Raw genomic sequence first — 15704 nt, 5'->3', positions numbered from 1 at the left:
TTAGCTGTTCTCAAATCGCCTTTTGCCCTGAGAAGCAGAGCCCTGGTGACTTAGGCTGTGAGGCAGACCCAAGGTCACCTGCCTGAGCCCCCGTGTTACTGACTGATACTCTGAGATGTTTCCGCTGTCAGAAAGAGCACACTTACTGCCTTAAAGTGTCTCACACTCAGCGTGGTGTGTCGGACATCTACGTTTAGACCCAGAGATGATCCCTTGCTAAAGGATTATCAAAAACTCACTTTCTCCTCTGGGCTCCTGCTGCAAAACCTCCCAAATACTTTCCTGCCCTCCAAGCTGCACAATGCCAGGCCTTAAGTAAGAGTTAGAAAACCAGCCTGCTATTTTCAGAATCCATTTGACCTCTTCTCTTAAAAATTCCTGTTGGACATCTTTCAGCTGAAGGCCTTTTGAGGCCTCTTCATTTCAAATTCTGTCTGATATAAATTATTGCTTTAAAAGACAGCTCTGCTCTAACAAAGCAGTGTGCATCCACAGCTGGAGTTGGCAATCAACTAATTAGGTCAGATCTTGGACTGAGTGGTTGGACAAAGAGGGAGCATGGAAGGGGAAGCTGAGTGGTTGAATCATCGGTGGAAATGGCTAGAAGGACCCAGAAAATGAGTTTTATTTGTAATTTGGGTAAGGGAATTGGGTTGAGGAGGGAGAGGAGCGATACGCACTGGGATGTGGGGGAGAGGAGCAATCACAGCCCTACTGATGAGTTTGCTTTTCTCTGATGTAACTGTTCACAGTGCCAGGAACAAGTCTGCAAAGGGCTCGAGATGGCTCCTGTCTCTGAGCAAAATGGGAGCAGGATGACAGAAAACTGCCTGCTGTTGTTGCAGTGAGGAATTCAGTCCTCTGCCTGTTAATGCTCCTCGTAGCTTGTTCAGGCCTTGCTGCTGCAGGAGATGAGACTGATCTGGACCCTCTCTGGGGCTGGTAAGGAGAGAAGGTGGGCCTTTACGTGGATTTCACAGCTGAGAAATCATCGTGACCTGCACTTGGCTCTTTGAGCGCTTCCACCTTGTGCCCCTTGTCCCTGAGAAACTGGTGTTTTTTTCTTTAAACCTAAAAGTTGCCCTGTGGATTGGCTGTGTCAGTTGGAGAGGGAGAGAGAGAGGGAAATGGAGCTTTCAAGTGACAGGGAAGCAGAAAAGACCTGAAGGTTAAAGCTGAGGGGTGAGATGGCTTAGGGGCATGCTTTTGGGGTGGGTGGCAGAGCCTGCGTATGTTCTTGCGCTTGTGAGTAGCACCATCATCAATACAGATGAGAGTGACGTTTCTGGTTCATGCTGAGCGATTAGAGGCTGTCAGATTGCAGCAGGCAGAGACCACAGGAAAGGAACAACAAAAACGCAAAGCAACCCACCCCAGCATCACCTCCAGGGCGGGGGAAGGACGCCTTGGTGTCCTCCATCAGCCTGTGCCTCGGTGACATTTTAAATAGACTCCTGCACGCGGTGTTGCCTGCTGCTGCCTCAGTTGTCAATGTCAGAAGGGGGAGGGGATCTCTTCCTTGAGTGGTTTGGTTCTGGCAGTCCCTGTAATGTTTGAGCTGTCACAACAGGGAAGGTTCCCAAGGAAGCTGCTTACTGAACAAGAGCTGGCTGGGTGCCTGCTTCTTTCAGGCTCAGAGATGAGCCGGGGTAGAAAGGGGAGGTAACCGAATCCCTCCCAGGCTGAGCTCCAGCTCCAGCCATGGTGGCGTGCACTCGGACAAACCGAACCGCTGTGCGGTCTGGGCCGCTCCTTCCCAGAGTGGACAGGCTCTCCTCTCGGAACGGCTCCGCATCTCCGGGGTGCAAGCGGTGCACCAGCACCTGCAGCGAGCAGGCAAATGTCCTCGTTGTCCTGAGGATGTTTGGGGCTGACGGGTGGTAGAGCTGCTTCCTTGCTGACAACAGGGGAGAGAGGAGCCATCGGTGGCGACTCGCTGGCAGAAGTGGGAGTGAAACCTTTTGTTTCTTGTCAAATGAGAGATTGCAAAACCAATGATGGCAGTATTCCTGCTCTGTACATCGATCCAGTATTGTAGTCAGGCAAGATAGCTGCAATAAAAAGCTCAGCCTTTAATTTTATGCATGGAGAACTTCTTACCTGCTCTCCCCTCCCTGTTTCCCCCCCTCCCCCTGCCTCACCCCCCCGCAGTTTCTTTTCCAACTGCAGCTATTTTTCCCTGCTGACTTCAGGTGTTTTGTATTCTGCTTAGATCAATAGCTGTAGAACAGCAGCAGCTTCCCAGTTGTCACTAGGAAGACCCTGCTGTCAGCTACAGCTCACCCATTTTCTGCCAGTGTGGTACTGGGGATGGAGAGCCCTTCTGCTTGCCTGACAAACACAAAAGAAAGCTGTGCAGTACAGGAGTGCTGTATTGATTTATTTATTATTTTTTTTTTAAATCCAGCCTGGGGAAAACAGTGTTCTTCCCGTGCTCCAGCAGCCGGGTTTGCCTTCCTTGCGCTTGGTTTTAGGGGGAATAAGCTGGGGTGTCTGAAATGGCCCCTGCCCACGCGGGAGGGGAAGGTGTGAGGCGGCACTGCAGGGAGATGTGTCCTACTGAGGCTGTCAGCGGCGTCCCTGCAGCGTGGCTTTGCCAAGGGAGCTGGTCCCTGGTGATAACGCTGCTTAGCAGCCTCTGAGACACAAGCAGGAAGAGCAAATCCATCGCCTAATCTGACAAACACGCCAGGACCACATTAGCTGATGTGAACGTTGGCCTCTATTCATAGATTTTTAACAATCTCTGATATTTATGTTAGCCTGGAGCAAATCAATGCAAGTATTTTTCTTCATCGAACAAAAGGTGTTCACTGAAACACACAACCTTTGTGTGCATCTTCCATGCGAAGTGCCAAAATAGGAAGTGTCTGTTAGAAACCCAAGCACCGGGCATGGCTTTGCTCTCGAGAGTGTATTTCCTCAGCTTTTTCTCCTTTGGAACTGGACTGTTTTGTGAATTCCCTCACTATCAGATTCCGAGGGGCACGATCTCAGGCTCTTGATCAACTCAGTGACAGGTCACGCTGAGACAAGACCTGAGCCACTCTGCGCCCGTGGTGGATGGCTCTGCTTCCACCTGGATGCCTCTGAAGCAGCCCCCTGTCTTGGAGGGGCTGTCCTAAAACATGGTCTAGACTAGGAAATGAGATGGGATGTTAGATGATTTCTTGAGGGCTCAGTAGAGGCGAGGAAATGTAGTCTTCAGTGCGTTACTAAGCTAGTTGTGTGAAGCCCGAGTACTCCAGTGACAAGTTAGCGTATATTGCAGGCAGGTAGGCTACCTCTGCACTAGACTGTTAGCCAGTGCTTTCTACTGCCATGTCGGCAACTGGAAATCGGTGTCTCTGATGTGCCTCTGTTATAGGTAGAGGTTACGGATCTCCTGGGCTTTCAACCTGGAAGCTTCACTAGGCTAAAATTCAGTGAGCACATAAGTGCTGTTCTGCCCCCAGAACAGAGAACACGTTGATAAATGCGGAAGGCTGGACTCGGCTTAATTATTGAACAAAGTCAGGTAATGGAAAGCCGAACACATGGAGATAAGTCTTTGATGGAGAGAAATTTCAGTAAGAAGTGGGGCTGTTACGTGGAAGCTGTAAGTTTGTGATGACCGTTGGGAGTGTGGCTCTTGCCATTAACGGGATTTGCTGACAACAAAAGCCAGCACCTTCTGTGAGCAGAGTGCTTGGCTCTGCATTGCCTCTGCTCCGTGTGCTGGAGCTATGCGGGAGGAGGAACCCAACCACGTGCAGGAAGGGGACAAGACTGTTTTATTAGCAAACCCCCTTGGCATCACGCTGTGTAACACCACAAACCGTGCTGGAGAGCTCTGGTAACTATGGGCCTTTGGAGGGAAAAGCAGCTCAAGGGGTCCGTGTGAGGAGGAAATAAGCGGCTTCCAAGGAAAGCATGGAAGGATGCGAAGAGGAGGGGGGTGGCTGGACGCTCGGCAGCTCTTCTGCACCCGCTGGGCAGAACCTCCCCACCCTGGGTCTGCTGGCCGGGGCAAGCGCTGTCCTCCCTGTTCTTCCCACTAGTTCAGTGAGTTGTCACTCTGTATTTTGCCGAGTGTGTTGTGGTGGGGTGGAAATCTGGAATAAACATTTCTTCTTCAGCTTTCTCGTGTAGTTTGAATTAAACTTCCTAATAAAGCAATTGTTATTTTTCTAATCCGATTCTCCATTTGTAAATGCTGTTCCTCCCCTTGCAGTACCTCCTCTCTCGTGGGAGGCTCGGGGCGATGCTTATTTCTGCTCTGGCACTTCCCCGAGGGGGCTCCTCGCCCCGGCAGCTCCCGGGGGTGACTCTCCCCGCTTCTGATCCGGGGAAGGGCAGCAGGGAGAAGCTCGCTGCTGCGGTTCCTGTGGCGAAGCCGCACAAGGTAGGTGCGAAGGGTGACGGTACCTGCCTGGAGCAGCTTCACCCGAGCTGGGCCACACAGCCGGGCCCTGCGCGGAGCCGCCGGAGGCCCGGGGGAGGCGAAGCCCGGCTGTGCCGGGGCTGGGAGCCGCCGGCCCGCCCCTGGGCAAGCAGCAGCCCTTCCAGCCCGGCGCCCCCCCCGGGAACGGGGAGGGCCCCGCGGCGGGGGCGCTGGGCCCGGCAGGCCCGGGGCGGTGAGGCCCGCACGGGCGCTTCCTGGTTACCGGCCGTGCCCGGAAGCGGGCGCGGTCTCCAGGAAGTGACGGAACCGCGGCGGGCAAGGGGCGGGCCCGGGTGATGGCGGAAGCGGAGGCCAAGATGAAGCAGTTCAATGGTGGCGGTGGGGCCGGGCTGGACGCCGAGCGCGGCCGCTTCCCCTACTGCGTGGTGTGGACCCCCCATCCCCGTCCTGACGTGAGTGCGGGCCCTGCGCTCCCGGCCGGCTCCGGCGGCGGGCGGCCGGCCGGCCTGGGGCCTGGTGGGCCGCTTGGGCCTGGGCCTGGGCCCGGGCCCGGGCAGGGCCCCCCCCCCGTCTTCCCCGGGCCCGGCTGCCTGGCCCCCTTCGGGGTGCCCGGGCGCTCAGCCTGCTCCGGAGCTGGCAGGGAGCCCGGCCTGCTTTGGGGTAAGCGGGTGCCGGCTCGCTTGGGGCAGACAGACCGGGGTAACTGGCTGCCTGGCCTGCTCCCGGGGGGCTCGGCCTGCTTTGGGGTGACTGAGTGCCAGGCTGCGTCGGGGCCTCTGTGGGATTCTGTCCGTGGGGCAGGGTGCTCCTCTCCCCGCAGCGAGGGCGTGGGGGTGCGGGGAAGGCTGTGTGGTGAGCGGGCTTGTCCCTACAGGAGTGGGAATGGAGGGGATTCAGTGAAACGTGGGAAGTCTTTCATGGTTTTGGAGCAAGGGTTTGGCTGCGGGGATCTTAGACTACCTTCTGCCTTGAGGAGAGCCTCTGTGCTTTGCTTTAAAGGAGTTAGAAGTCGATTTGCCTTCCCAGGCCCGACAGCCAAGTGTAAGCAGGCTCCAAGGAGAACGTGGGAAAATGAAAGCTGCAAAATGTGGCTTTGGGGGTAGTCTGGGAACACAAAGGCTTATTTTTATGCCTTCCTCTTCCCTCCCGGTTCAAATCAGGTGATAATGTTTACTGAGCCAGAGCCGAAAGTCAGGTAGAAGACGTGGTGTGGTCTGTGCCAGGATTGGGAATGGCACCGTAACTCTCCTCCATGAGGAGAAGCTGCAACTTTCCTGTTGCTGTCTTGCATACAGCTTCAAACCAGCACTGGTTTTTACCTCTTTTCTTTTTTGATTGCTTAAAATTTCCACCCTTAATCTTTTCCTGAAGGCCATTCCAAAGCTTTTAACCATCTTATCTCCCACTGGGACTGATGAAGGGTTGTCCTGCTGCCAGAGTCACTGGGCATCCGTTTGTGGATTCATTCCCTGATGAATAGTGGCATCTTCCTGTTGGTTTTGTTTTGCAGCAGAAATTTCAGTGCTGTTATTTGGCAAGATTTCTCATTAGACTACGTAATAGCTCCGTTTTCTCCCTCTGATGTTTCCTCTCATCCTTGGATATGGAGGCTTGAAAGCTAGTCAGTGCTGAGAGGAGGATTAAAAAAAGGAAGAAGCGTCTAGACCTTTGAAGGTGGCAATGCTGTGACAGCGTTATATTCAGCCATCGCTTCTGGCTGATAAAATGTTGCACAGATAGCCAAACTGTCTGGCTGCTTTACATTGCACCAGATAGGAACATGCAGAGGGTAAGTGATGAAAGCGCAGAACATCAAACTTTGCAGAGCCCTTTCTCCACGTCGTAGGGTTATGTTATCAACAGGAGCTGTATGCTATTTATAACTCAGCTACCCTTATTGGTGTGTATGGCTTGTCTTTCTTTATAATAGCTAACCGTCTCAATCCCTTTGCAGTTTGATAGTTTTAGGACCTCTCTAAATGAGCTGTGGCTTGTGAATCTGTTGCTGTTTAGCATTGCTGTAGTCTCTTCTGAAATACTAGTCACTGCACACAGTCCCTCAGGGAGAGAGGAGTGAGAAATCGGAGAGAGGTCAGCAAACCTGAGAATGTGGGAGAGTGCTGTAACTTGCCCTGAAGTGTTTACTTCTAAGCAATGATGATGGAAGGGGGTTGGGATATCAATATGCTGCTCCCTAGGGCTGTAGATACCTAGCGGGAAGGAGAAGGTCTTTGAAACAATGGGATCATTTAGGGGAGGGAATGTTCTTCCTGAAGCCAGGAGCCCTATTTTCTGTCTGAGGTGTTTAAATCTAGTTTGCTGTGAAAAGCTGCAGCGTGAATGGGAAGATGGGCAGGGTGATCCTATTTTCAGTTGTTGAAGTGGACAGTCCGATTTTATCTCAAGACAGTTTCTCCTGGATCTAACCTTTATACTTGCATACACAAATGGGTTTGTTCTGGGACACTGGCCAGGGCCAGGGCCATGTGTAGTGCAGGCCTTTGGAGTCTTGTGCTCGCGGTAACTGCCGTCGGTCACAGTGAAATCCTGGACCCTGACTGCCCTGCAGATGGGCTGACTAGACCTGCTTGTCAGCACAGCTTTGGGTATTCCCTGCACGTTTTTCTTTTTCGCTTTTACCTCTTCTGCGTCTTTACTGGTCTTTGCCTGGCTTTGGCTCAACCTGCTTTCTTCTCTCAGCTGCGTACAACACATTAACTGTGCCCATCTATCCCATGCTATGCAGCTGGCGGTACAGCCGCTCCAGCAGTCTCCTGGCAGTATGCTGCACGCACTCGGTGTGATCGGGGGACAAATACCTCAGCCTTATGGTTTGCTTGTTGCCTTGGTAGGTGGCTCTTCCCGATCATTGGCCACATGGGTATCTGCACGTCGACTGGAGTCATTCGGGACTTTGCGGGGCCGTACTTTGTCTCAGTAAGTAGATGATGGATCCAGGTGCTTAAGGAGAATCTCTGCTTGGTCTGCTTCTCACCTTTGCTGGTGACTTTTGAACCATCCCCTGTCTTTTGCAGCTCAAAGTTTTGCACAGTAATGGCTTTAGAAGTTTCTGAAGATCATGGGTCTTTGCTGTTACTCTGTGGGCTGCTATCCAGTGGAGGTCATTTGGGGGATATGATGAGTAGTGACTGGTTCGGTTTGGTGAGCAGAAGAGGAAAAATCTTGCAGTCCAGACCCTTAATTAGGAGCTTTGGACTTAAATTTCCTTACAGTCATCTTAAATCTGAGTAGTAGAAGCTGTGTTCTAGCTTCCTCAGCATGGCTGTTACTTTCATGCTGCTTAGTGTAGGTATGTGCCAGTCTTCTAAACTGCTTTATAGTCTGGTGGATTTTGAAAGTAAGGGGGGTTTAATTTAAGGTAATTAATACTCTGAACAGATTGGGACATTTACAACTTTGGGTCAACAAGGTATTAACAATTAAAAAAAAAAAAAAAAAAAGAGGGGGAACAAAGTATTTACACCATATAGCTAGATGATGTCACCGTGTATAGAGTATAAATATACTCATGCTCCAAACAGGAGTATGAAAACAATTGAAATCTAAATCCAGACGCACAAATAAGATTGGTGTCTTGAGACTGCTGAGGCAATGTGACAATTTTATCACTAAGCAATCGTGGGCTGTGAGGCCTTCCAGCAAGAGGCATGTCATGAATATTGCGCGGGGTTGTCCTCTTGAGACATTTTTCCTTTTTTGTAGGAAGACAACATGGCATTTGGGAAGCCAGTGAAGTAAGTGCTCTTGTTAGTTTTTATTAAACTAACCAACTGACCTGCAGATGTCCTTTAATTCATGGAGACAGACATGCTATAATATTGCTTTTCTTGTTGTTCAGATGCCTTAATTCAAGTGGACTGTCTCTGCTTTTCAAGAAACCACATTAAATTAAATCTTTTTAGAATTGTGACAGCAATGTAATGGTATTAATAACTAGAGATGTATGGAGCCTTTATTAAAAAAAAAAAAAGGAAAAGAAAAGGCTAAAACATTTTAATATAATGTTAACAACAAATGCTCCAAGTAAATGCTGCCTGCCCTATATTAGTGAACTGTTGTCACTCACATCCTGTTAATGATTTTCTGGGGGGAGGAGAGAGGTGCCTGGGTTTTGTGTGTCTGTTTTGAATGGCTGGAAGGTTTTGTATCGCAGGACGTGAAAGCAGGTCAGAGTTTTGTCTGCACCCCTGAGGTCTGCGGTTTCTTTTGCTGGGGTGCTGTCAGGCTGAGGGTGCTGAGCAGTAGTTTCTGCTGCGCTCTGCAGCAAACGTTGGTCTTGAAGAGCTCAGCTCTATGGACTCCCGAGGCAGTGGATTTCACAGAACGGTTGGGGCTGGAAGGGAGCCCTGGGGATCACCCAGTCCCACCCCCTGCTGAGGCAGGCTCTCCCAGAGTAGGTTGCACAGAGTCACGTCCAGGTGGGTTTGAATGTCTCCAGAGAAGACCCCACAGCCTTCCCGGGCAGCCGGTGCCAGCGCTCTGCCACCCTCACAGTAAAGAAAATTTCCCCCGTATTCAGCTGGAGCTACCTCTGTTGCAGTTTGTGCCCACTGCCCCTTGTCCTGTCACTGGCACCACTGAAAGGAGCCCGGCCCCATCCTGACACTCACCCTTAAGATACTTGTATGCATTGATAAGATTTCTCTTCAGTCCTTTAAGCATCTTCCTGCTGGGAAGAGCAAGAAGTTGTGAAGGTGCAGCAGTAACGTGAAGACATCTGTTCTCACCCTTCTAGGTACTGGAAACTGGATCCCAACAAGGTGTACTCCACTGGTCCCAACGCCTGGGACACAGCTGTACACGATGCCTCGGAGGAGTACAAGCACCGAATGGTACGGCTCCGGTGGTGATGTCCCTGTCTGTGTGGGGGAACATCTCCCCATTGTTTGGGTCCTTGCCGCAGGAGTGGGACCTGTGGCTCTGCACCAGTGCAGGCTGCAGAGCTGGGGAGCCTCAGGAACAGGATTTCTAATCCCACGCCCCTTCTTCTGTTGCAGCACAACCTTTGCTGTGATAACTGCCATTCTCATGTTGCTCTGGCCTTAAACTTGATGAGATACGATAACAGCACCTCCTGGAACATGGTGAAACTCTGCTTCTTCTCACTCCTGTATGGGAAGTACGTAAGGTGAGCTGAGGAGCAGTCTAGATTAAGCAGGCAGAGGGGTTCTGTTTCTCTCGTTTTTCCTAACCCTCTAAAGCTTCAGCCTGTCCTGTGGAAAGGGGAGTTACATCTCTCCCCCACAACATGTGGGTGTATGTTGCTGGTAGGTGGTACTGTCACTGCCTGCTGCCTGTTCTTAGGAAAAGAACCAAGAGTGCTTACTGGGTTGCACTAAATGCTGCTCCCGAAATACTGTATCTGGCAGCTAATTTAGGGTGCCTGGAATCTGGGAAATGTTAGCTAAAGCAAATCTCACTCTGTGTTGTCTTTTGGCTGGGTTAGGTCAGAACATAAGGTCACAGAATGGCTTGTCTCCAAGGATTACTGGTTTCTCTTCCCTCTCTTGAATCTTGTTTACATAAAAACTAGTCAGATTTCCAGCTGCCCTGGAGCTTTCAGCTTGAGTGAAGAGGGAAACCCCGAGCTTTCCATACTAGAAAGGGCACTTAATCTCCATTTCAGCTCCTTGTGCCTGAAGAGGAGATTCTGCGAGGACTACCCTACATAAAGCTTTTGAGTTGCTCCACTTCTGTTGATTCTTCCCCGTTCTGGAAAAGCTTCTCTACCAGCTTTTAGGCAAGTGTAGTCCCTGCTGTCTCGGTTAAATACACCAGCAGTCTGAAAGGCCTGTAGTAGCGGTTTGTTGGGGTTTTTTTTGTGGTCTCCTGTCACCATTCCCATCTGTGCAGATATGAAATGTGCTAGTCTTCAACCCAAATGTAAGCTGGAAGGAGAGTCCAGCCCTGTTGTTCATGATATAGTTATTCGTGGACCTGATTTAGTCTCAACTTTTAACACCGACTGAATCTCGAGGATGTGTGGTGTGTGGCAGTGCCAGCAGTGGATAAGGAAGTCAGAAGGGCATCTGTTTCCCTCTGATTTCTCCTGTTATTCTCACATCCTTCTCCCCCTTTTTGTCTTTCTCTGCTGATTTTTTTTTTTTTTTTTTTTTAATGTTTAAACCCTTCCCCTTTTTTCCATTTTGCAGTGTAGGGGGATTTGTGAAGACCTGGCTTCCCTTTGTCCTCTTCTTGGGGGTGATCATGACCATTGTTCTCACACTTCATTTGCGGTGATGGCAGCTGTGAACTCCCCATTCCGTGGGCACACGAAGGAAGAAACTGTGACTGATCCAGCGAGACGGAGGCATGGGACTCTGGGAGGCATTTTCTGGGGAAGGTGGCAACTCCACTCCATTGTAACAGCTCATCTTTGTTTTCCTGGAACCGGCTTCTTTTCATTCTGTTTTCGTTCTGTTGATGGTGTTTCCCAGTGTCAGGGGTCCTGAAGCCTCCTGCTCTCTCCCTGAATGTGCTCCCTTTCTGCAATTTGGTAGGTAAAAACGCAATAAGGAAAGGAGAGGCGCGGGCAGCTTTGCTTTCAGTGCCAAGTAAAGCTGCAAGGCAAACCCTGCCTCCTGGTTCAGGAGCACAAGCAGATACACCTTGTAAGGTTCTCTCTGATCGCCTGGTTTCTTCCTCTAGGCAGACTTCATCAGATGCTTCCTCAGATTTCCCGCGTCTCCCAGAAGAAGTTGTTGTTTCCCGGTTGCACAACTCTCCTGTAGCACATGTTTCAAAGTGGAGGTGTGGGGTTCCTCCTGGGGATGTAGAGTGCCGTAGAACTTGCCGACGGTCTCCCCAGTAGCGACAGCAAGGTGTTGATGGCGGGACGCTCCTCTGAGGAGATGTGCAGAGGAACGCTCTGTGGCAGGGCAAATTCGTCTGGTCCTGCTGGTGAGCCCAGAAAGGCAGGAAAGTCGATCGGCTGGCTTGGGTATGGCTCATGGCAGTCTGCACACTTTCAACGGCCTGTTGCAGGGTTGGGAGTCTACTGCTAAGTCCCTTTTAGCTTGTGCCAGAGAAAATATAGCTCCCCTGCTTCTCCCTGTGCTCTGAATATCTAAAATTGTTGTCAGGCTTTTCACGAGCCACTTACTTTCCTTTGATCCCTTAGTACTTTGTGTGTTGCAGCATACCTGAGCCTGCAGAGGTGGCGGTCGCAGCAGGTACATATTTCTGGGGCAGAAGGCTTAGCGTAGGGTTTTGAAAGCATCCGTGAGAGCAGCACCCGAGACCTGAGCTTAGTGGGGCCATCAGAGATTAAAAGAAGAGGTGAAAGAAATGGAAGATACCCATGTTCCGGCTGGGTTTTGCAGCAGCAAACTGGGGCACTGGCCTTCTTGCGGCTGGTTCCGGGATGGTGAATGTGAAGGTCTGTTTACTTTCTTGTCGTGCTTTGGTGAGCACACCAGGGGTAAAAGCACTTTGCAGGACTGGCTTTGATATGAGAAATGCTGATCTGGCAGCGTTGGAGTGCCAGTGGCCCTTTTGAGCCCTGGATCAGACAGGAGGGCCAGTAGGGGCATAGGTTGTTCTCTAGTGCTAGGTAGGAAGTGAATTTGGACAGGACCCAGAGCCTCTTCCAGGGCGAGGGATGCAGCTCTCTGTTTGCTGAGGCTCTGGCCTGCAGATGCTGCTTTCTGTGGGCCTCTGAGCCAGGTGGCTTTTTAAAAAAAAGTGTGGCTGAAGGATTCTGTGCAGTTGAGCAGATCCCCTCTGACTGCAAAGAAAGGAGAACAGCTTTTCCACTCGTGCCTTGAAAGGCCAGCTCTACTCTGCTACCTGATGGATTTCAACCTCAAGGAGCGCTTGTGGCTAGCAAGAAAGCTTTTCTTGACTGCGTGCCATCTCTGTGGCTTCCTCTGACTGGGAAGCCTGTTTATCATCACCCTGCCGGCTCTCAGACCTGTCCCACGTGCCTCCCCATCTTCTCCCATCTCCCCGACTACTCTAGCCATATGGGAGGGCTGGGGACTCCTCTTGGGCTTTCTCGGTTTCTGCATTTTCTCCTTTTCCTCAGGCGTTTTTAAATAACCCCTTAAACCATTCCGTGGCACCCGCTTGTCTCTGTCATCTGGTACTGGCCTTTCTGGGGCGGGTGGATATGTGCATCTACCTGGAACTGAAATAGTTGTTGGTGTCTGCTCTGTGCAGTCCTTTCAAGCCTGTGTGGAGAGTGGGCTGGAGGGTGCTGGGCCTGGAGCTGATTAAAAAGCCAAGATCTTGATCAAAGAGAACCTTACGATGAAAGGATGGTGTCTTCCCGAGCTGCCCTGTGTCGCTGTGGCCTCCACCCAGCTAGTCTGCTGGCTAGCGTGCCCGAGCACTAGCCAGTTGAACAGGAGAGACTAGTCTTTTGCCTCAGTTTTTAACTTAAGTATGATTTCTCAGAGTGACCCGCCAAGGATGTGCTCGGAGTCCCTGGCCCCAGGGCTGAAGCCAACCTGTCTTACGCAGTAGCAATAACCTAGAGACTCTTAGGCCTGTCTCACACGTTGATTCAGTGTTTTATTGATAAGCTATAAAAGCGTTGCCAAAGCTGAGACTTCAGGTTGTCAGGGGAGGCTGGGAGTGGGGCTGCTGGCCACAGTTCTCACTCCTGGGACTCCTGAAAACATGTTGAGTGCCATTCCCCACCGTGAAAATCCTTGTCGTTTGCTCCTAATGCTTTTTACCAGATCCGGGTTTCGAACGGAGCCTTAATGGAGCAGCAGCAAATGGGCCCTGTAGTGGGTCTGAGCGCTGGCTGCCGGGGAAGGAGAGCGGCGCTTTGCCCAAGTCCTGCCGGAACAGCCGACCTGCTTCCACCGACGGAGATGGAGGGTGGCTCTGGGCATCCGAAGGAAACACGGCTACCGGGAGCGCAAGGCCCCGAGCAGAGGTACTGCAAAGCCAGCCTGCACGTCCATGCTGCACGCACAAAGCCGTCTGTACTCATGAAATGAAGGATGGTGCCTGCAGAGGTCGGATGCTGGGGGAGGCAGGTGGGCTGCTTGGATTTTTGGTCTTCCTGCGATGCGGTGGGAGTGTGGCGAAGCCCCGGCGGTGCTCAGTGCGGGAGCACCCCACTACAGGGGAGTAGGCTGCTGCTGCTTGGCGTGGGAGGTGGCAGGAGTGGGTGGGGAAGGAATGTCCTCTCTGTGCAGCTTCCTTCATCTCACTGCTGGCTTCTTCGCAGTGCCCCCTTCAACTAGCCACATTAAAGGTTCACCATGTCCTTCACCTTCCAGATGCCAATTTTATGCTCCTGTTCTTTGCACGTGCTGCAGAGCTCCGTGGCTTTGCTGTTCTCTCCGGCGAGGGCAAGCCCTCGGTACCCTCATCCTTTGTTCTCTTGATCTCTGTGGGGCGCTGGATTACTTTGTAAATATTTAAACTCTGCTTCTGTGGTTTCATAATCCTGACGGTAGGGGAAATAAAACTTGTTTCTGTGGATGTCTCCAAGCGCCACATCTCTTATTGTGGAGACTCCTCCATGCAGCCATCAGCCCGGAGTGGGGTTGGTATCCCCCCTGCCTGCTGAGCTCTGGCCCCTCTCCTGCGCCAAGGCAGCGTGTCTGGCTGCCCGCAGGAGCCGGACCCCGAAGCTCCCACACCTTTTACTTTATGAACTCGCCCTTTGCTCTGCTCCAGGGGAAAACACAGCCCTATTTTCAGACCTGCTGTTGAGAAGGAGGTGGGGGGGTGGGGGCAGGAGGAACCCGATTGCTGCAACTCAGGAAGCGTTTGCAGGATTTAAAGCCAAGGACCTGCCAACAGCCTTTGTCTTGTTTGGGAGGAGAAGGGGCTCTGCCTGCTCTTGCCCTTGGTGGATCCCGAAGCCTCTGCCTGCTCAGCAGAGCCCGGGATGGGGGGGAGCCAAGCTCTCTGGGGGAGGAGGATGCTTTCTTAGAAGATAAGCCCCCTTTTGCAGGTTGATCGCTTTAGCTGTGAGTAGCTCCCCTTTCCCTTAAGTGGCTGACATCTCTCTTTTCTTGGAGGCTGGGGGCACTGGTCGCCTGGCGCCTTTCCCCTGCCAGAACAGAGCCTCCCATTTCCCTGCAAGCTGCTGGGGAGGGGGTGCCTGTGCTGGGCCTGGGGCTGCCGGCAGCTACAGAGGAGCGGAGAGCAGAGTGGGATGCAAAGAGCCAGCCTCGTTTTCCCCTCTCCCAGCAGGATGCTGCTGCCTGAACTGGGAGCGAGGGAAGCTGGGCCTCCGAGTGCTGTAACGATTGCTAATGCAAGCAGCCGATTTTCCGTTACATCTGATATCCAGAGGCCAAAGCTGCGCGGTGGGGGAAGTAGATCAGCCTTAAAATTAGGTTGTGTACGAGGCTCAGGGATTTAATGGTGCAGCCATCTTACAAAACACCACCTGGATCCTCTCCTGCTCAGCCCCTCGATCCAAATCACGCTGCTCCTGCAGCTGCGTTAACTCCAGCCCCTGCTTTGGCTCTGGGGCTGCAAAATGCCAGCAGTAGGGATGGCAGCAGCCTCCGAGGGGTTTATCCTGCACATGGCTGTCACTGGAGCATGAGGTGAGGATGCAGAACCCCCCAGGAACGTGCTCTGCCCAGCGTGCACAGCTTTGCACTGCTGCTGGGTCCCTGCTCGCCTCCCAAGCGTGGCAGGATTTTTCTAACCCACTTCTGCTGCCTGGGGAGCTGCAGGAATCTGGCTTGAGGTGCATGGGAGCTGAGCCACGCGGTTCGGGTCGTGTATCTGGGGATTATATGGAAGCATCCAGTCTGGATCAGCCAAGATAGTCACACTCGGGCGCCCGGGGTGCTCACAGCTCTCTGGCCACAGCAGGAGGCCGGACCATGCCAGCTCTGGTCGTTTTTCTCTCCTGCCTCTCAGTGTGGCCAGCCCAGCCCCAGGAGGGACAGAGGCTGCTGGAAGCCAGGGAGGCTCAAAACGGAGTGGCAGGATCTGGCCCAATCTGCCAAATGGCCGGGACCAGAACATCAGAGGGACCTCGCTGCCTCCCGCTCCTCTGCCCTTGCCCAGGAAGGCTGAGTGTGACCGATCCACCCCAGCAGCCACGGTGTGGGGGGCTTCTTCAGCGTGGGGAGTGGGGCTGGGGGTCTCCAACCTCCCCAGGGTGGGGGGGAGCAGATGCCCCATTGCTGGCTGTGCCACCGCTGGAGGCTGGCGTGGAGCCACCTTTGAAGTGAGGTCGCTTTGCTGCAGCTGGCCAGAGGGGAAGGGGCCCCGTTTCTCATCCCCTTAGGAGTGGGGGGATCAAAGGGCTCCCTGGGGGGCAATATCACACTGTGCTTGAGCATTTGCACGGGTGGGAGCTTTTGAAAAC

General features: G+C 52.5%; 1 protein-coding gene across 1 annotated transcript; it reads left to right on the top strand.

Annotated features, from left to right (window-relative positions):
- The first annotated feature begins 4697 nt into the window (after positions 1-4697).
- On the top strand, positions 4698-13846 carry TMEM222 (transmembrane protein 222). Its single transcript, XM_055798541.1, is given in 7 exon segments — positions 4698-4818; positions 4820-4836; positions 7237-7321; positions 8108-8139; positions 9141-9237; positions 9403-9533; positions 10558-13846. Coding segments are annotated over 7 exon segments (549 nt in total). The 5' UTR covers positions 4698-4719; the 3' UTR covers positions 10646-13846.
- Positions 13847-15704: the final 1858 nt, after the last annotated feature.

The sequence above is a fragment of the Falco peregrinus genome, chromosome 3 (assembly GCF_023634155.1).
Source record: "Falco peregrinus isolate bFalPer1 chromosome 3, bFalPer1.pri, whole genome shotgun sequence".
Classification (NCBI taxonomy): Eukaryota; Metazoa; Chordata; class Aves; order Falconiformes; family Falconidae; genus Falco; species Falco peregrinus.
Note: the sequence above shows the minus strand (reverse complement) of the source record. Positions and strands in the feature narration are given on the sequence as shown.